Source organism: Mastacembelus armatus, chromosome 19, assembly GCF_900324485.2.
Source record: "Mastacembelus armatus chromosome 19, fMasArm1.2, whole genome shotgun sequence".
Lineage (NCBI taxonomy): Eukaryota > Metazoa > Chordata > Actinopteri > Synbranchiformes > Mastacembelidae > Mastacembelus > Mastacembelus armatus.
The window spans coordinates 9,841,702-9,862,182 of record NC_046651.1 but is presented as its reverse complement, the minus strand read 5'-3'; the positions used below and the strand labels follow the sequence as shown (position 1 = coordinate 9,862,182).

Sequence of the window (20,481 nt, the reverse complement as noted above, 5' to 3'; positions counted from 1 at the left end):
TGATGATTTGGAATTGGGAAGTGGTGTGATTTGAGATTACTTATAAATTTTAAAACTAAAACCTTGATCCATTTGTGTGTATATTGCAGCATGATTGAAGGATGTCCCAAACTTTTTTTTTTGTTGTTTTTCCTGCAAGAGGAATTTAAAATATTGTAACTTCAGGAGTGACATCATTCAGTACAGCACTTGGTTCATACTGAAAAGTCTCTGCAAATATTGGATGGAGATTTTCATGGCTCATTTGACATTTAATTGACATATGTTTCCTGAATTTCCCTTTGTGGATGAATAAAGTTTATCTTACCTGGTGTAGTCATTCATGTTCACCGAAAGAGTGACGGCCCTGGTAACTTTTCGTCTAGCATCTAGTTAATATTTCATTTAACTCCCATTAAATGTTTTAAGCTTGTTAGTTCTAATGTTAGTATGAGTATGCTAAACCAATGACTCAGATCATGCTGGAAATTGCTAATAAGGCTACAGACTCCTAGTCTTATTTTATATTTATTTATTTAACTCTGCCTAACAGTAACAGCCTCTACATTAAGAAATGTATATATCCTGTATCATAGTCGGGTTGTGTATATTATCATTTGAAGCTGTTGTGGCAGTAAGCCGGAGCTGCTTGGGACATCCCTGGTACTTTTACATCATGAAGTAAAGCAATCAGTTGCAGTTTTGTACATTTTGACAAAAGTCTAAAATTTCTCTGATACTGCTTCTTCATTGGGGCATCAATAGAAACACCATTTCCCACATTCAGTAATAGATGGCAGTACAGTCTATCCAGGACACAATGCAGCCTCACTGGAATAGATTTCACTGCTGTAACTTCCTTCTTTGCTAACATAACTGGGTTGTAGACCTTAAAAAGCTTGCATGGTTTCTATCACTCATTTTGCATGACAAACCATGTAGTTTCCTATTATCAGATACTGCATTGAATCTATAAAAATACAGATGTAAGTGCAATGTTACTTAACAGACTATGACAGGTTTTTGACCCTTTCATTCTGTAGGCCACGTGTGAACGTGGCTTTGCTGCAATGGAGGAAACACACCAGAAGGTCATAGAAGACCTTCAGAGGCAGCATCAGAGGGAGATTTCCAAACTTATGGAAGAGAGAGAGAGGCTTTTGGCTGAGGAGACGGCCGCCACAATTGCTGGTAAAGAAATGGGTTAATATTTGCTGCACATTAAACAAATCTGTCAACCATAGTTAATATGTGATTCATCTTTAATGTAGCTATTGAAGCTATGAAGAATGCACACAAGGAGGAACTAGAGAAAACCCAGCGCTCTCAACTCAGTGGACTGAACTCTGACATTGATGAGCTTCGCTTACAATATGAGTATGTTTTTTTTGTTTTGTTTTTTTTGTATTATTTATTATAATTTACAAATTGACACAAAACTTGCTGGTAAAGACCATTCCTGTTTGACTTTTTCAGTGATTTTAATAATGGAAAGGATTGGAGCATGATGTGAGAAAGCTTTAGTCAAACCCTGCTGACACTGTTCATAGACTGATGATTTTTATGGATTAGGCTGATGGTCAAAGAACCCATACAATCACATAAGTCAGTATAGCATTAAGGACAACTGGTAGGTACTTAGTCTTGTGAACCTGTCCTACCAGAAAGCTTGTGTGGGGCTCATGGGAAGATCACTAACTTAATAAAAAAAGATCTATTTTCTACTGAGAAAAAGTCAGACACATCTTGTAGAAGCTGATCATAAGGTGATCTGTCTGTCCAGAGAGGAGCTGCAGTCCATCCAGAGAGAACTGGAGGTGTTGTCAGAGCAGTACTCTCAGAAATGTCTGGAGAACGCTCACCTGGCCCAAGCACTGGAGGCTGAGAGGCAGGCCCTCAGGCAGTGTCAGAGAGAGAACCAGGAGCTAAATGCTCACAACCAGGTTTGAATGCACATGAATTCAAACGCGTACATGCAGAATATTTCTCTGTCCACAGATTGAACCATAACTTTATCCTAACAGGAATTAAATAACCGACTGACTGCAGAGATCACTCGGATGCGCTCCTGTTTCAGCGGTGAAACTGCATTGCCACCACTTACCCAGGGAAAAGATGTGTATGAACTGGAGGTATGTGTAAACACACACACACACACACACACACTGATTTGCTTTTAAAAGTCACAAGTTTTTGTCTCTTTTTTTTTTTGTAGGTGTTGCTACGGATTAAGGAGTCAGAGATCCAGTACCTTAAACAGGAAATCCACTCTCTGAAAGATGAGCTGCAGTCTGCTTTAAGGGTAAGCAGAAATAATGTTATCATATTGCAAACATCTGTGTGCTTCAACTGAACCATTAACAAAATCAAATAAAACAATTTTCACCTCACAAGGACAAGAAATATGCCACAGACAAATATAAGGACATCTATACAGAGCTCAGCATTGTGAAAGCAAAGGCTGACTGTGATATCAGCAAACTGAAGGAGAAACTGCTCATTGCCACAGAAGCTTTAGGTGAGAGGACTGTCGATGGAACAGTCACATCTGGATATGGTAAGTAAAGTTTCATTTTCTTATTAAACCGAATAGACTGAAATTTTATTTGAAGTGTCAATGATTTCAGACAGTAATGTGACCTGTTCTGTTGCTGTTTAGTTTTAGTGTAACCACTGTCTGTTTGGATATTTATCCATTTTGAGGGCTTGTCATGTTATTATGCTACTTGTGATTAATGGAAATAATGACAAACCTGTAATAACCTGTTTCTAGATATCATGAAATCGAAAAGTAATCCAGATTTCATGAAAAAAGAACAGTCGTCAACTTCTAAACAATCAAGAGGCATAAGGTCAAAGGTGAGTGTGAAGTTTAATAGAACTGATTGCTTTTTCTTTCCCTATTTGAATCATACACACTTAGTAAAACCCACACACTCCTAAGCTACAGTCGCAGTTGGCCATGTGACGTGATGTTTCAAGATTTTATCACTGTTCGTTGTTGCAGTTGGTTGGTCAGATCATTTTCACTGAAAGTCTCTTGTCCTAGAAGTTTGTCATTTGTCTGTTTTGTCCATCAGTTTGTCACTGAACAGGTCTCATTGGATAGCTGACACTCCCATTGTGGGGTGATCCCCCCCCAACCCCTGCCCCAAGATGTGCTGTAGGTATAGCATGATGCAGAGCAAAGCATGCCCTTACCACCCTTGCATGATCATCCCCATCACCCCAGCCCTTTGTTGTTGCCCCAACCTGCACCCCAAAGCTGCTTGTAGTGTCGTCCCTCAGGTGAATAACATGGGTGTGAGCATTAACTGTTCTGGGTTTGTTGTTCCTCTACCATGCAGTATGCTTGGGACAGTTTGACATTTTGGGAAAGGAGATAGATGAGACAATCGAAAGCAAATATGCAAATTTCCCAAAATGTTGAGAATTTCCTTCTAATCAATTATTATAATGATTAGGATTATGATCAATCAAATAGTGCTTGGGCTCGTTACATTTAATATTTAACAATGTCCCTATTGCCATAGATGTACAGTAATTTGACAGACAGAGCTGTATGCTGTTTGTCATCAATGAACTAATAAATTTTCTCATGTCATCATAAAAGCCATTTTGTGTAAGGCAACACATCCTACATGTTCCAACATTGTTTTGCTGTTGATATAAAACCTCTTTCTGTAATTGTTGTTTGTGAGTCATTGGTGTTGGCATTTGTCTGTGCATTGTGTGAACCAGTACTCTTGTGTGGCATGACCCTATTCCATATATATATATATATACAGTGGGTACGGAAAGTATTCAGACCCCTTTAAATTTTTCACTCTTTGTGTCATTGCAGCCATTTGCCAAAAAAAGTTCATTTTATTTCTCATTAATGTACACTCAGCACCCCATCTTGACAGAAAAAAACAGAAATGTAGACATTTTTGCAAATTTATTAAAAAAGAAAAAATGAAATATCACATGGTCATAAGTATTCAGACCCTTTGCAGTGACACTCATATTTAACTCACATGCTGTCCATTTCTTCTGATCCTCCTTGAGATGGTTCTGCTCCTTCATTGGAGTCCAGCTGTGTTTAATTAAACTGACTGGACTTGATTAGGAAAGGCACACACCTGTCTATATAAGACCTTACAGCTCACAGTGCATGTCAGAGCAAATGAGAATCATGAGGTCGAATGAACCGCCCAAGGAGCTCAGAGACAGAATTGTGGCAAGGCACAGATCTGGCCAAGGTTACAAAAGAATTTCTGCAGCACTCAAGGTTCCTAAGAGCACAGTGGCCTCCATAATCCTCAAATGGAAAAGGTTTGGGACGACCAGAACTCTTCCTAGACCTGGCCGTCCAGCCAAACTGAGCAATCGTGGGAGAAGAGCCTTGGTGAGAGAGGTAAAGAAGAACCCAAAGATCACTGTGGCTGAGCTCCAGAGATGCAGTAGGGAGATGGGAGAAAGTTCCACAAAGTCAACTATCACTGCAGCCCTCCACCAGTCGGGGCTTTATGGCAGAGTGGCCCGACGGAAGCTTCTCCTCAGTGCAAGACACATGAAAGCCTGCATAGAGTTTGCCAAAAAACACATGAAGGACTGCCAGACTATGAGAAATAAGATTCTCTGGTCTGATGAGACCAAGATTGAACTTTTTGGCGTTAATTCTAAGCAGTATGTGTGGAGAAAACCAGGCACTGCTCATCACCTGCCCAATACAATCCCTACAGTGAAACATGGTGGTGGGAGCATCATGTTGTGGGGGTGTTTTTCAGCTGCAGGGACAGGACGACTGGTTGCAATTGAAGGAAAGATGAATGTGGCCAAGTCCAGAGATATCCTGGAGGAAAACCTCTTCCAGAGTGCTCAGGACCTCAGACTGGGCCGAAGGTTCACCTTTCAACAGGACAATGACCCTAAGCACACAGCTAAAATAACAAAGGAGTGGCTTCGGAACAACTCTGTGACCGTTCTTGACTGGCCCAGCCAGAGCCCTGACCTAAACCCAATTGAGCATCTCTGGAGAGACCTGAAAATGGCTGTCCACCAACGTTCACCATCCAACCTGACAGAACTGGAGAGGATCTGCAAGGAAGAATGGCAGAGGATCCCCAAATCCAGGTGTGAAAAACTTGTTGCATCATTCCCAAGAAGACTCATGGCTGTACTAGCTCAAAAGGGTGCTTCTACTCAATACTGAGCACAGGGTCTGAATACTTATGACCATGTGATATTTCAGTTTTTCTTTTTTAATAAATTTGCAAAAATGTCTACATTTCTGTTTTTTTCTGTCAAGATGGGGTGCTGAGTGTACATTAATGAGAAATAAAATGAACTTTTTTGATTTTGGCAAATGGCTGCAATGACACAAAGAGTGAAAAATGTAAAGGGGTCTGAATACTTTCCATACCCACTGTATATACACACACACCATGTTTTTCTGCAAGTCCTGTATTCTGCCCTAACATATTACATAGTAGCTGTCATAAATATTCAGACCTGTTCACATGTTACAACCTTTGCATTGTAGATTTATTTGGAATTGACAAAACTGACATTTTTGTTTGTTGTCCAGAATAGAAAAATGTCTGGGATTGACAGGATAAAACATAACTGCTATGTGGTGTCTTTGTTTTTTAAAACCTTTCTGGTCCCAAATGTGTCTGTCTATAAAGTAATTAACTTTCCTTCTCTTTAACAGAGCCTGAAAGAGGGACTAACTGTGCAGGAGCGCATGAAGCTTTTTGAGGCAAAGGATTCCAAAAAGATTTGATCAACAACCAGAAGTTTCTTTTTTCTTTCCTGGCCTTGGTTTTTGGTCCGACTGCGATGATCATGCCATCAGCTGACAACTCTTAGAAAATGAAAAAACTTTATAAAGCTGGACCTGCTGTTTCCATGCCTCAGATAAGTTGTCACATATTTGATATTTTTTAATTAATAGGAAAAATATACTGAATCAGTCTTGTGTAAGGTTTCTTTAAAATTACATAGATGTTTAAATCTGTCCAAGTTTGAGATGTCAGATAAGCTGTGAGTCACATGACAGCATTTATATTCATCCTCCAAAATGCCAAAACAGACAGCAATAGACAGTATGAATAATATATATTTCCCAATATGAATTAAGTATCTGCTGTATTTTATTATTGTTACAGTTTCTATATCTAATAATTTTAATGTTTTTAATGTTGCACCAGTTCTGTTGTACATAACTACTGGATATATGTAAGAGTATGGTTTGCTATTGATTGTTGGGGCATCTGCTGTACTATAACTATGGTTTGATGGTGGAAAACAATGTGATCCTTAACTTGCTTATTGTATGAGAGTTTTATAAAAATTGAGTGTCTGCGTGGGAAGTGGGAAACGGGAGGGTGGGATTGCACTTATAACTTGACTACTTGAGGAAGCCTTTTTTTTTTTTTTTTTTGTCTCAAATTGGTGTAGTGACCTAAAGTCAACTATTGCAGTGCAACCAAACTTTATGACTTTTGTCAAATTTAGTGAACAGCCGTGACTTATTGATACTGGATTTTGTTAAACCCGAGTTTGTGTTTGCTTATTTTAACTTTGGTGTGAAAAGTATCATCTCATAAAAACTGAACCTATTTAGGACTTTGCATGTTTGTACAGTATAATTTGAATTGCAGAAATATCACATTGACTCATCTTCCTACTTTATGCTTTAGTGTGAAACTATTAGCACTAATAAGCTTTGCTTTGCAAGTGCTACTGTTTAGGTGGTGACATTGAAATGTTTTACTGTAAGCAGCAGTTTTGAAGCACTTGGCCCTATCCCTGACCTCTCACTGAAATCTAGTCGTGCCTCAACTGAGTGAAGAATATAAACATCCATGAAACCTGTGCAGCTATGGATACACACTGTATAGTATTCAAACCACGCCTTGTATATATCTGCCACACCGAGGACTTCTATGTTTTGTTTTAAACTTGTACCTTGCTCACTAGCTCTATATGAAATATATATGAATATTTTTTATTTTGAATGTGTAATGTCAAATAAATGAAGTGTTTGGACATTTTGGAGTAACATTTTTTTTCCTGAACAGTGTTGATTGCTGTATTGGTTCTTAGGGATTTCACTGGTTCTTGCATCATTGCCCCTTTAAGTCACTGAGGCAGGACACACACCAGAGGTTCCTCTGAGACAAAACTTACTCAAGCTAACTCTTCTATCAGCAGTATATATTTAGTGTACTTTACTATAACCAATACTGGAAAATGAGGTGGAACAGGTAATATATTCTATAGTTTACCAGAAAATGGAGACAAGACTTTCTCACCATGTCGACTGAGGACCATAGTCTTTTAATTTGCTGCAGATTTTTTCGCTATGTACTTCATACAGAGACCTGCTCAATGCCCTGCAATTTAAAAAAACAAAAAAGAAAACAGGTTTGTTATGAAAACATCTTCAATTAGAAAAAAAAAATGCAAAATGACACAAGTACATCTAGGAAGAAGCTTTAATACAGAGTAGTTTGTTCATTTAAAGGTTGCTGAGACAGTGCACTTTTTAACAGGCCATGATCTTGTAACTGCAGTTTGTTAAAATAGCTGAGCCAACTCATCCTCTCCTCTTCTTCCCTTCTCCTCCTCTTCAGTCTTTCAAAGCATCACTCAGTCTGACCCAGAAAGAGCCCTGCTCTTCTGGCTTCTCAGGCCACAGCAGGTAGGTCTTCTTGCGAACAATCTTGCGCAGGCGAGTGTAAGGAGACAGACAGTGTGCAGGTATGTCCTCGAGGAGCACCAGCAACAGGACATCGCTGCCATCACACAGAAGCCGTAGACTGGCCAGCTGGAACTCCATAGAGCACCATTCACTGTGCAGGAAGTGACGCGTCACTACACAGATGGTGTGGCGGGAGCTGTAGATGGCCGTCTCGATGTTCTCTAGAACAGCAGTGCCCGGACGGAAGTCTCTGTGGTGGAGGCACAGTCTGATTCTCGGTGCATCAGCAGCTGGTCTCTCTAAATTGGGCACCAGCTGTCCTACCACCCAGGCCTCATCCTTAGAGCTGTAGGAGACGAATGCGTCATACTGGAATTTGGGCCCCGCTTTCCCCTTACGTCCACGCAGTTTTGCCCTTAGGGTGAGCAGCAGGTAGCGCAGAGCAGGGCCTTGTGTGTGCCAGGCCAGACACACACATACAAATAACACATCTGTCACAGAGCAGCTGATGAAGAGAGTGAAGGAAGCATGTTCATAGGAGCAGGCCTTATCATCAAACTCCCTGAGGTAAGGTGCTCTCCCATTGTTGTCACAGTGGAGGTTGTACAGGTAGGACACCTGGAGGAATTTAATGGGAAAAAAATCAGAAATTCACATCATTTGAGCAATTTACGATAATTTTAAGAGATACACTTTGACATGTGTAACATTCATTTGTGCTGGTCCCTGTCTCCAGCTTGTATACCTGTGTCTGAGTATTGTGGATGGCCCAACTTTTGAACCAGGCATTATCACAGGTGCAGGTGAGTGGGTTTTCTGTAATGTCCAAAGTACGCAATCTGTAAACATACACCTGTTTTATGTAAAATTTCTACAAAATAGAACAAGTTGGCAAAGACTTCAAATGTATTGCTCATTTAGCACAACACACAAACATTGTGTCTTTTTGCAGTGATTGTACTTCTGGTTGCATAATGGAAATGTTAAGACTGTCTGTTTTCTTACTGAAGTAGAGGATGTGGTGTGCTGTGCATGCAGTACAAAGTATGACGAGCTATTTTTGTAGTCAGTGCCACTAGCTGGTTGTGCATCATATAATTCCTTCCCATGCACGTTTGTTTATTATGAAGTTAAATACATTTTTAAAAAAAAATGAGCCTAACACCAGCAGTCATTTATTTTTGTCTGTTTTGGGGCTTTGCATAGTGGCTTCTTTATGTAGTCATTGGCATAACAGGAACCAGTGCATATCCCCAACACAAACACACACACAAACACACACACACATACACACATAGTTCTTCTAAGGTGATAACTAAACCAGTTAAATAAGAAAATGTTGAACTGTTCCTTTAAGAGCTGTTTACAGAACATTTCAGTGGCCCTACCTTGGCAAAGCATCCAGCATCATTTTCTCCACTGTGTGGAGGTGATTTGACTGGACTTTTAGAATTTCCAGTGTATTATCTGGAGGCATTAGGTTGGTAGGCAGCACATCTAGGTCTGTCCTGAAAAGAGTCAGCCTCTTCAGTCTCTTCAGAGGCAAGAACACTGCACTCAGGTTGGTCATTTTCATAATCACCCCAGCTATGTACAGGTACTTCAAATTCACCAGAGGAACAAAGGCGTCAGGATGGAAGTCGACCATGATGCTGTGGCCAATGGCGACTGAAGTTAGTCGATGCAGACCTTGGAAGAAATGGGGTCCAATGTTCCCGATGCCTTGACCTCCAGGCCCCTGGTAGTTCATCTCTAGAAACTTCAAATTGGGCGATATACAGAAACAGGAAGACAGAGTTATTCACACTTCATTACTCTTCTCCAACTAGAGGTCATATACTTGTAACTGCTTCAAAGAAATGTATTTACCTCTAGAAACGTAAGGTTGATAAAAGGACTTTCATAAGATCTAAAATGGAGCCGGTTGTTGTATAGAACAAATTTCCTCAAATTTATCAGTCCCGACAGAACAGATGGTGTCAGCCTCTTTATGCGATTCCCACTTAAATCCAGGTATCTAGTGAATTAAAGAGTGAGGTAAACACATGGGCAGAAAAGAAAGATGAACGCACAAGCAGGAAATACTGAATACCTGAGGTTTGTCAGGTCTTGGAAGGAGCCCTCTTCAATGAAATCAATTAAGTTCAAACTGAGGTTGAGCTTGAATAGCCTGCGCAGCTTGCTGAAAGGCTTCATGCTGATGTATTTTAGCAGGTTGAAGTGTAAATAGAGCTGCTCTAGTTGGGTGAGGACACTGAATGCCTTTGGGGGCAACTCAGTGATTGCATTTTTTGGGAGAGACAGGCAGGTCAACTTCTTCAGAGGGATGAACCAGTTTGGGTCAATGTCACGGATCTTACTCTTGTCAAAGCTCAGAAAGGTGAGGTGGGTCAGACCTCGAAACGCGTCACGCTGAATGTCGACCTTATTCTCATTCAGCTGCAGCGTCGTCAGTCCTTGGTAACCATCAAATGTAGTGCGAGATATCTGCTTCAACCCACAGTTGATGAGATAAAGTTTGCTTGTATTACCTTTGCTCAGAGACAACTGGGCCACATTTCCTAATTTTGCATCCTTAATAACGACCACTGGTGGAGTGGGACAGTCCAGCAGGCTGGAGTTACCTTGGGGTAGCCTGGATCCTTTCAGGTCCACCTGTGTCATGTTAAATTAACATCACATTTCTTTACAACACCTAAACATAGAGATGCTCTATTACAATAAGTTCCCATACCTCTATTGTGTTAAGCTGGTCCATTCCTTTTAGCACACCGCAGATAGTCAATGGTGATTTCTCCACAAACAGAGAAAATGCCACAGAAGAGAGATTCCTCTTTGTCTCTGCAGAGAGTCCCACCAGCGCTCTTGCTCTAACTGCCTGAAGATGCAGAGTCTTCAGCCTGGAATTGGAGGCAAAAACATCTGCCTGCAGCTCCAGCTTTGAGTTGTTGGACAGCCTGATGTACTCGAGGGCAGGGAAACAGCTCACGTTTAATCTTTGGATGTTGTTCGCAAAAAAATCGAGACTCTTAAGAGTGGAAGAGCCTCCAGGCTCTTCACAGCTGAAAGACTTGAGCATGTTGAGAGACAGATCGACTTCTTGAATCGCAGGGAGAAATTTAAATATGCCTACTGAGATTGTTGCAAGTTTGTTGTAGGGGAGGAGAAGTGTTTGTAGACCAGTGAGTCCCTCAAAGGCATTGGGGTGTATATAGGAGATGTTGTTGCTGGTGAGATTGAGCTTTTCCAGGACATTCAGGCCTCTGAACTCTCCTCCTTCTACAGAGAGCAGCTGGTTCTGGCTCAGGTCCAGGTGTTTGAGTCTGACCAAGTGGCTGAATGATCCCAGCGGAATGTGTCTGATCTTGTTCTTGGACAGGTTGACTGTGGTTATGTTTTCTGGGATCATGCTAATGACATTGGAGAGGTTGGCGATGTTCTGGTTGAAGCACCACATTACGTCCGTTTCTGGGTAGTTTTGAGAGCAGGATTTAAAACCAAAGCCGAAGCAGGCAGAGGTAACAGACAGAAGCAGGAACAAGACAGTTTGCACCATCTCTACTTGACAGCTCGTTTGACACAGACTGCACAGTGGTCGGGTCGAAGAAAATCTAAAAATATGTGGAGACAGAAAACAATGGGGATGTTTAGAAAAATTATTTATATATTTTTTTTTACGTACTGACATTTTCTTAAAGAGAGGAAACACTAAAACCTGGAATAACTGATATTTTGGCCACTTTGGTTGTTACTAATGATGTTTTACTGTAGCCACTTTAATGTTTGATTCATTTCTTTCAATTACGAGCATGGTCTAATGAAACCACACCCATTTCACACAAATTAACTCTGCATCAGCCATAATCTGGACAAATAAGGAGTCAGGATTCTTTTTTGTATGATTATTTACCTCTCTGTCCTTCCTTATTGCATCTCTTGGGAAAATCAGCTTTAATAATCTAAAAATAATCCGACAACATACAGAGCTAATTTTGTAAAAAGACTATTTATGTTTACTTTACTTCTTCCACCCATCTCTCTAATTGTCAGCCTAAATTATCTTTAGATTTGTCTTGATGTGAATGTTTTTTGAAATTTGGGCCAATCGTAATAATTAGAATAAAATACTACAACTTACCCTCCTTCTGCTCTTGTGATACTTCAGTTGGTGTACCCGTACTTCCTTATTTGACATGACATCAGTTCTCTAAATCTGTCTGAATAGATGTGTCTGTTTGAGGAAAGGGGGTTGTCTGCAGCTCGTTGTAGTCGAGAAGGAACCATAGAGCACTATGTTGAGACTCTGCTGGTCCTGTTTCTCTTTTCTTTAAGGCAGAACTCATCTGGCTTTAAATCTGTTGTCCACAAGAGGGAGCTATCTGCCTGGGTCCTGATTTTACTGAAGCTACAGAAGCAAACAAGAATTCCTGGTTGATCCTGAGCCAGTTAAGCAAAACGTTTGATTAAAACTGTGTAAAGTCTTGGTCTTCAATGCGCCACAGGATCTGTAATTACAGCTCTGCCACAGTGAGGAGATCTAGAAACTGAATATTTCTTCATTTTTAACTAAACAAATGTTTTCTATTATCTTACACCTTAAATTGTCATTTTATCTACCTTTATTTGCCTTAATGCCTTAAATTGAAATAATTCAGATATATTTGTTGTGGACAGTTTTTATAAAAAGTGAAGAATATTTTTGCAAAACGTCAATTAGGATATTCAGACATTATGGAGCCGACAGGCAGTTTGACCTCTTCAGGCTGAACACCCAGCAGTGGCTCTGGCAGCTGACCTTTGCCTCTGCGTCTTGAGTGTGAGGCTGGTGAAGGGGTGACAGGACGTGGGGATGTAGCGTCCATCCTGAGGGGAGACAGGTAGTCCTCCCTTTTTAGTCAATATGGAGCTTGGACCTGGGGCCCTGACCTTTGCAGGGGTGGAGGTGTCTGGATGCAGGTTGACCCAGCTGACGGCAATTTGGTTTAAGGTGCTGCTTCACCTTTAGCACCACCACCCGACTATGTCAGGGCAGATAGGGGAGAGTCAGGTGGTGCTGCCACAGTAGATCTATTTACCTCTTCCCAAGACTCTAAATGGTAATGATGAGGTGAGGTTTATCCGTCTTTACATTTATCCACATTATTTTTTTATTTCTTGCTCTTCTTGGTCCCCTTTCTGTTTCCTTTCATAAAAAAACCTGAACCGCTTTTGTTTTTTACTTGTTTATTGAAAGAAATACAGCATGTGATACATTTTATTTTCATCAAGTGAACTGATGCAGCCAAACATGACATCCTCTGTATAAAACTGTTCACGCTTTAAAACATTTTACTTACATTTCTTATTATCACATTATTTACAAATCCATTGTAAGGGATTGTCTCTCAGCATGACTTCAATGGACTTAACTGTTCAAATGCTCATGATGGAAATTATGAAGTGCTGATTTTTTAAATGTTTTTAAGGAGAATCTCATTCTAACAATTAGTGTCCATAGTGCATTAGAAACCCTTCTCTTTAAAAATGATCATTCATCCTATAAGGTGCAAACTGTTAGTGCCCAGCCAGTGAGAGTCAAAGGCATGCCAGTAACAATAACGACAGCTGTACAGATGTTGTTATATTACAGTCAGGAGACAGAGGTTCAGTTGTCAGTAGCGGTCAAAGGGCTTGCAGGACAGTGCGCCTCTCGCCGCTGTAAGGACGTGGGTCTGTTTGCAGCTTTGGCAGAGGAGGGGATGTCGGTGAAGACCACTGATCGGCCATCAGGGCAGAGCAGGACGCTGGAGTCCGCCTCACACTTGGTGGTTCTGCTTGGCCATAACGCTTCAGTCTGACCGGGCCTCATACTGAGACCACCTGGTGTGAGAACCTCTGTGTTTACCACTGAGGCCTGACTCATCTTGATCAGCATGTCCAACGACTGTTTACGGCTCTCCAACGAAGCCTTCATCGCCTTCCTCTCCTCCTCCTCCTCCTCCTCCTCCCTTTTCCCCTCCAGCTCATCCTCGTCCTCCTCCTCTGTCTCCATAGAGTTGTCTTTATTGCTGCCATCTTCTCTCATGCACAGGTCACTGACTGAATCTGTTGTGTCCCTCTTAACTGACAGGTCGAGTGGCCCCTCACTCTGGCGAGCCGTGCGTTCCAGTGCCTCATGGATATGGGAGAGCTCGCTGCGGATTTTGCTCAGGTGATCCCAGAGGTGGCGTTGGGCTGGTAGGTCCTCTTTCTCCAGGTGGGAGATTTTGCATTCAGCCTCCTGGTACTCCTGTAGGGCCTTGGAGAGGTCACTGAGGAGAGCAGCCACTGACTCTGAGGCTTCGTCTCCTGTTGTCCGGGTGGAAGTCGAGTCTTGGCTGTTGGGACCCACATTAATTGAAAGAGAAGATGTTTCAGTATTGGGACTGGTGAGAGGGTCGTTGTACCACAGATCAGTGTGCCGGGTCTGAAGCTGAGCATCCTGTAAACTGAGGACAGGAGTCATTTAGAAATGATGAAACTACAACTTTTGAGAAAATTTTAAAACTCAATACACCTAACCTTTTAAATCAACAGGTTAAATTTCAAGATGATGATGTTATGAAATAAAGAAAGTTCAATTTTACCTGTTCTGGAAAATGAGTTTGTCTGCTGCCATGTTAAGACTTGACACAGTCTGAATATTCTTCAGGAGGTCCAAAGTGAAGCCCATCGCTGGCTTCTTTTCCACAGGTGCTTCATGGTTCCCCAGTGGAGCCCCTGTCCTCTTGAGGCTCCAGCTTGCTTTGCCTTCCTTGGCTGTAGCCTGTAGTTTGTCCCCTGCCCTGTAGCCCTGGTCAGGGGACTCTTTCTGAGGTGATACCCAGCCAGAGGGGGACACTGCGGTGGTCCCTGGACGCAAAGCAGGCACTTTCCACAGGTTGACTTTAGGCTGGAAGCCAGACAGAGGATTCGATTCTACACTGTTCGTGGACGTCTTCAGTGCTTTGCTGGCATCACTCTGACTGGAGGCCTGTCCGAATGTGTGCTCACACAGGAAGGGGTAGTAGAGACGAGGGGGGATGAGAGCTCTGTCAGCGTGTGCGCCGGTGGCTGAGTGCATCAGCTGAGCGGCTGATGCCAGGAAAGGAAGCTGGGCGAGCTGTGTGTGGGTCTGGGCCGTGACACCCGTGGCAGCAGTGGGAATAGCTGAGTTCATATAGGAGAAGATGCTGGGGCTGATGGGATAGCCCACCCCGAGCACTGACAGGTTGAGTGCAGTGGGATCCTGGTAATCCACCAGGGTCGGTGGGGGAGGGTAACACGGAATTGAACTACTCACTCTGGGCTGGGCTCCTTCTGCTTTGGCCTTAGTGTGGCTGGACGCTAACAGCCGCCACTGCTCTGACAACAGCCCGGGAGCCGTTAGACATGTTTTAGATAACTTATACTGTTTCAGCTGGGCCTCTACCTCTACTGAGCGTGCTCGCAGAAGCTGATCTTCCAAAGAGAGCATGTCAGCCATCAGAAGCTCTGACTCTGGCTGTTTGCTTTTCTTGGTAGTGCACTCTGTAGCATCTCCCCTGTTGCTGCTTTTATTCAAGCTTTCTTTTGTTAGCCCAGTGACCTCTACTCCCTCTCCTTGTCCTCTCTCCTCTTCATCTTCTGGCCCATGGCTCTCTCGGTCCTCTCCTTCCTCCTCCACGGTCCTTCGCTGCCTCTGCCTGTCCTCAGTCCGTGTTACCTGTTCGTCTTTCCCAGCAGCGTGGAGGCCGTGTGCCTGCTGAAAGGGTCGGAGCTGGTCTGGGTGCAGGATGTTGCCCTTCTTGTAGGGCCAGTCTGACTCTATGAGCAGAGACAAGGAGTTCTTGCACAGGCTGTACTTCATATGGTTGTAAAGATGAGACTTCTCCATGCAGGTGAAGGGACACTGGAAACATTTGTAGTTGTAGGGTTTGCCCCACGGCCGGGGAATATAATGAGGCTTCTTGGGTTTGCGCTCCTTGTGTTTACTGGCAGACGTGACTTTGCAAGTATCGTCCTTGGACATGATTGAGTCTTCAAATGAGTAAATACTGAGTCTATTCAAATGATGATAATTCAGGATAGATTTGTAGATTTTCTACATTTGATGCTGTTTCTTCTTCAGTTTTGTTGATGGATCAGAAATATCAAAGCACTGTCTTCATAAAAGTGAAGTCAAATCTGTGAAGCAAATGAGACAATTTTGTATGAATGAAATTGAAGAACATCAGATTGGACATTTTAGCTTTTCCCTATTTATCACAGTTTTCTCTGAGGCTAGTTGATTAAGATGTGTGCACTGGAGGGTTGTGTATATCATTATGGACCTACAGTGTATTATCAAAGCACATTTGTTGTCTGCTTATGCTAAGGGTTGCTACTAACATAACTGCAGGGAGGCCCATGCTTCTCTCTTCTCACTGTACCTGCCACTACTCATTAGTTCCACTGCAGTACCAGGTGCTAGCAGCCGAGGGCTGGGGGGCAAACAGGGCTGTCACAGGGGACTCTCCACCTGTGTAGGGGGCCCCTCATGACACTCACAGGCCTGATTGAGTTTAGGGGCAGGAGCCTTGGAGGTCGGCCACAGGCGCAGCACGGCCAGGCTGAAGGATGCATAGTACAGCCGGGTGTAGTAGGGAGAGGAGTTGGGGGTTTGAGGCCTGGTGCCTAATGAGAGCCTGGCGTCATGCCTAAAGGGCGTCATTAGTGCCAGGACTGGGATCTGGGTCAGGACATGGTGAATAAGTTTAACTGCTCTCCTGTATTCTCGCTTTTCTTACCGCCTCAGCATTTGCAGAATTGTGCCACAATTTATTACTTCATAAGCCCTAATATTTATTTATTATGGGAGATTACATTGTCACTATGAGAATGTTAAGTGTTGACTGAAAGTAAAGAAAAACCTTTCAGCACCAACAAATCTTATGACATTTAAGACATTTTTAAAAATCTTTCTTGTATTTATGAAATATGCTGCAAAAAGCTTATACACCTGTAATCCAGTGTTCAGTGGTCGACTATTTGCCCCCTTTGATCTACTTAGAACAGTTTATTTAAATCATCTCTATTGTTTTCTACAGCAGTGGTTTAATTAATATTCCCATCTTCCCATCCCCTAAAAAACATTTAAATACCCAACAGTTAAATAAGAGAAACTTTGTGGTGATTTTATACTTTAAGCCAAGCCGGTGGGTGAACCCTGCGGTGAAAGATGTGAGGAGGAGTATGTTCCTGAATTTAAAACACTTTGCCTTAAGGCTTTTATTTTGTCATTTAAAGACAAAAAGCAGAATCAAAAATCAAAACAAAACTTCACAGACTCATCTTTTTCTGTCTCACACAGACTGCTCCGCAGTAAAGGTCAGTGACGCAAACACAGGTGAAGGATGGACGCTCATGTTGAGAAACATCCTCATCTAGAAGACCCACAGCATGATGGGTGATGATGAAAGACACAGTGAGTATAACACAGGGTGGCAGGCTGTTGACAACTGCTCTCCCAATTGGACCATCAGAACTGGCCCGTTAGTGGCTTGGCCTTTTGATTGGCTCACTTGTCCGCCCCAGGGCTCTGACCTGGGCTTTGAGCTCATAATGGAGCCTAACAGCTGCTGCTACGAGCCAATCAATAAAAATCATTTTTACAGTAGATTTTTTCCCTCTCCTGGCCACTGCTATCTGCTCGGCTCTCCACAGGCTGTGCACTTTGGCCCCCCGCTACCCCGTATCAAAACCCTGCGGTCTTGTTTTGAGCTTTTAGGGCTGATGATCAAACACGACTAACCGCTTGAACATGTATTGTTGCAATTAAGGAGGTTCGCCACACTAAAAGCTTTGACAAGTTACATCCAGCAGCAACCGCACTACTGACAGTTTATGGGATGGACTAGTTGGAAAGTAGGCATGCACACAAGAACTGAATGTGGCTCTTCAGTTTTATAAATACATATTTAAAAATAAAACACTTACCTAAGATCAGGATGATTGTTCGATTGTTTTCCTCTGAGAAAATAAATGTTTGCTGCAAAAGAAAAAAGGATGTCAAATTTTGAAATTCATTGCCTTATTCTGTTTAATTTTCAAAATATCAGGCCTTAATTTAATTTTGTAATCAATTTTTAAACAAATATGTTTTCTACAAACACGAGCTGTACATTCATAGATTTATTGTATATAAGAAGAGAAATTATTTAATGACATTTAGAGCAAAACACCAGCTTATAAATGTTTGTTGTCTATTTGTAAATGTAATAGACTTTGAGTCAAAAACATTTTTTAATACTATCCAAATGTCTAAAATGTGCAGAAATTGAGAGGTAGTTTATGAATTCAAATATATAAAAATATGTAAAATATATAATTTTCTTTTTTAAATGTCATATAAATATGTGCCCACTTACCATAATAATAACAATAATCGTAACGATAATAATAATGATAATCAAAAAGCTCACAGTCCAACTTTTCTATTTGAAAAACTACAAAAGCTGATAAAGTGCAAACACCAAAAATTTGCTCAGGCCCAGCAAAAGCACAATGAACAATATATCCCAATCACAACAAACTAACCTGCTTGCGTGCCACGAGCTACTTGAAAGTGGAGAGGAAATGTATTCATCCATACCTAGAGAGCGTCCCGGTGTGGCTGGCTGTCACTCCTCTGCAGCAGCACTGAGAGGGCAGCACGTCCCGCTCAAATGGGAGCGCAGGAGGGAGTGTGGAGATATATATTGACTGGGAGCATTGCCCGCAGGCACTACAATACAGCAGCTCCCCCCCCCTCCTCCCTCTCTCCCCCTGGATTGTCAAATGTGGTCTCTACCTTGCAGCCAGGATGCAGTATAACAACTTACACAATATTGGCAAAGGTTAGGTTAGTGACTTACTGATGTCTTCTCATTATAACGGAGGATAGAGATGACATTTGTCGGGGTTAAATCCTGCATGATGAGGGAATTTTTAAGACAGCTCCCTATATGGTTTTATTATTTTTAACCAAATCTTTGTAGTGAAAACTGAAAAAAAATTTGTATTTATCTGAAGCGAGGAAAAATAAGTAACTGTTTGCAGGTCAACTTCATATTCCAGCCGCACAATCTTACATTTCTGTGGTGATTATAACTTTAGTATGGATTCTATTTTTAATTAGGCATTAAAAAATATAGCAGGCTCACTAATCAGTTAATATAAAAAATAAAATTAAAACGCAGGACACCACTTTGTTATTGAACATTTTATGCCATTAACAACTTTAACTAACCAAATATCAGATTTAATGCATGTTTAAAGATTAGGAGAAACAGCTAATAACAGGCAGAATTGCAGCAAACATCAGAAGAATTAAAGCACATCACTGGCATTTTAACGTATCTAAGTGCTGCAAGAAAGAAAATTAACCTATAAAATCACAATGGTCTACTTGTGATCTTACGTGCATTATATTTATGGCATGTTAGAAAACATTTATTGGATATTGTCTGGCCATGTAAGGTTGTATTTTAAGGACTAAATGTAAGATATTAAAATTAATTAGAATCATACAGGGTAAGAATTACAACAGATGAACAATTATTGCTGATTCTTTTCCAAATATTTCCTTCTATGATCCTTAATAGCAGGATCACAAGAGTGAAGGTAGGCCGTTGTTGATGCGTGCATTGATCGGAGATAACCAGCACAGTTCTGAGACCTGTGAGTGCCCATGCCTCTCTGTGAGAAATGTTGGGGTTCTCTCCATGTCAACTCACCTGGATCACCAGCAAGAGGCAGGGCACAGTGTTGGAGGGGAGTTGGGACCTAGAGGGAAATAGTGCAGCAGTATGGGGCACTGGATGTGTGACTGCAGACTGGATGGTTGACTGACATATGTCTCTTATGACATCCTGACTCGCTTCTCCTTAACTCTTACTTTGTCCTCTTCCGCTTCACCAGTCTTATTTCTTAACTCATTCTCCTTTCTCCCACTCTCTCCTCATCCCCTGCTCCTTCCTCCTATTTTCCTCCTCCACCATTTATTTCTAAATGTAACAGCAGCCTCTCAATCTACACTCTCCCCTTCTCTCTTTCTGCCTCCATCCCTAGCTCTCCTAGCCTGTGGCGGGCTTTGGGTCAACCCCAGGTTCTTCATTTCCCTCTTCTGACTGGGTGGTAAGCGAGCGTGCAGGCGAGACCCGTTTGAGAAATGTCATTGTCCGTGTGCTGGGGAAGTCGGGGGCCCTTCACGAGCCATCAGGCCCGCTGTCACACAGAGGCGGCCAAATGGAGACTGACAGGCCACTCCATAGAGCCTAACCATCTGTACCAAATGTGACAGCAGGGGAAAGAGGATGTCTGGTAAATCAGGAGGAACGACAGCAGCGCACTCTGACAAGGAGGAAGTGGAGAAGGAAGTGAGGCACGAGAAAGAGAGAAAGATCCTCCACTTCTTGAAGCACAGGCACATGGGAGTTTATGTCAGTTTTTTTTCCCAGAGAATAAGAGGCTATTTCTTTCCAACTACAGACACACATGGGAGATAGTGTCAGTTTCTTCCTTTCACTGTAAGTGTGTTAAGTGAGGACTGACTCCTTCACTGCTGCCACTTCCTTTATCCTCTTCTCACTCCTTTAAAAAAAAAAAACTGCATGCTAAATACATACCAATGTTGGGGACTGATGCACTACACTGAGCGACACTAATCTGAACATTAACATTATATTAAAAGAATTTTAGTGTCTTTTAGTGAAACTTTGGTGCTTTGGTTTTATTGTTAGATGACATAGTGACTAAAGTTTCTGTGTACCTTCAAGCCTAACTGCAAAATGCAGAGTTTACCTACACAGGGA

General features: G+C 42.0%; 3 protein-coding genes across 8 annotated transcripts in view; 1 reads left to right on the top strand and 2 right to left on the bottom strand.

The window, feature by feature from the left end:
* The window catches only part of LOC113135927 (myosin phosphatase Rho interacting protein), a 47,864-nt gene extending 40,845 nt beyond the window's left edge, over positions 1-7,019 (top strand). For 4 of the 6 annotated variants that reach the window (XM_033325735.1, XM_026316292.2, XM_026316290.2 and 1 more), the window contains 8 exons: positions 1,023-1,170; positions 1,251-1,356; positions 1,763-1,922; positions 2,004-2,111; positions 2,195-2,281; positions 2,374-2,536; positions 2,753-2,838; positions 5,678-7,019. In XM_033325735.1, the coding sequence (XP_033181626.1) occupies positions 1,023-1,170; positions 1,251-1,356; positions 1,763-1,922; positions 2,004-2,111; positions 2,195-2,281; positions 2,374-2,536; positions 2,753-2,838; positions 5,678-5,749 (930 nt within the window). In that variant the 3' untranslated portion in view covers positions 5,750-7,019. Of the gene's footprint in view, positions 1-1,022; positions 1,171-1,250; positions 1,357-1,762; positions 1,923-2,003; positions 2,112-2,194; positions 2,282-2,373; positions 2,537-2,752; positions 2,839-3,059; positions 3,268-5,677 lie in introns of all 6 variants that reach the window. The other 2 variants (XR_003296214.2, XR_003296215.2) reach the window with 2 other exon arrangements.
* A 581-nt stretch (positions 7,020-7,600) lies between these two features.
* On the bottom strand, positions 7,601-11,831 carry LOC113135932 (toll-like receptor 13). The gene is made up of 7 exons (XM_026316299.1): positions 11,811-11,831; positions 10,407-11,283; positions 9,765-10,327; positions 9,542-9,689; positions 9,061-9,431; positions 8,418-8,511; positions 7,601-8,290 (listed from the first exon to the last, which is right to left on the bottom strand). Exons 2-7 carry the CDS (start codon positions 11,226-11,228, stop codon positions 7,601-7,603), a joined length of 2,688 nt encoding a protein of 895 aa, XP_026172084.1. The 5' UTR covers positions 11,229-11,283; positions 11,811-11,831.
* Positions 11,832-13,316: 1,485 nt separating this feature from the next.
* prr35 (proline rich 35) lies at positions 13,317-15,680 on the bottom strand. Its single transcript, XM_026316282.1, has 2 exons — positions 14,278-15,680; positions 13,317-14,139 (listed from the first exon to the last, which is right to left on the bottom strand). Exons 1-2 carry the CDS (start codon positions 15,678-15,680, stop codon positions 13,317-13,319), a joined length of 2,226 nt encoding a protein of 741 aa, XP_026172067.1.
* Positions 15,681-20,481: the final 4,801 nt, after the last annotated feature.

What these genes read in the sequence shown, in the direction of transcription:
- LOC113135932 (XM_026316299.1), bottom strand. Translation starts at nt 11,228, where the DNA reads ATGGTGCAAACTGTCTTGTTCCTGCTTCTGTCTGTTACCTCTGCCTGC. An exon ending in CAAGACCTGACAAACCTCAG is followed by an intron (nt 9,690 to 9,764) that starts GTATTCAGTATT and finishes TTAATTCACTAG; the next exon opens with ATACCTGGATTTAAGTGGGA. An exon ending in TCAACCTTACGTTTCTAGAG is followed by an intron (nt 9,432 to 9,541) that starts GTAAATACATTT and finishes CCCAATTTGAAG; the next exon opens with TTTCTAGAGATGAACTACCA.
- prr35 (XM_026316282.1), bottom strand. Translation starts at nt 15,680, where the DNA reads ATGTCCAAGGACGATACTTGCAAAGTCACGTCTGCCAGTAAACACAAG. An exon ending in AAACTCATTTTCCAGAACAG is followed by an intron (nt 14,140 to 14,277) that starts GTAAAATTGAAC and finishes TCCTGTCCTCAG; the next exon opens with TTTACAGGATGCTCAGCTTC.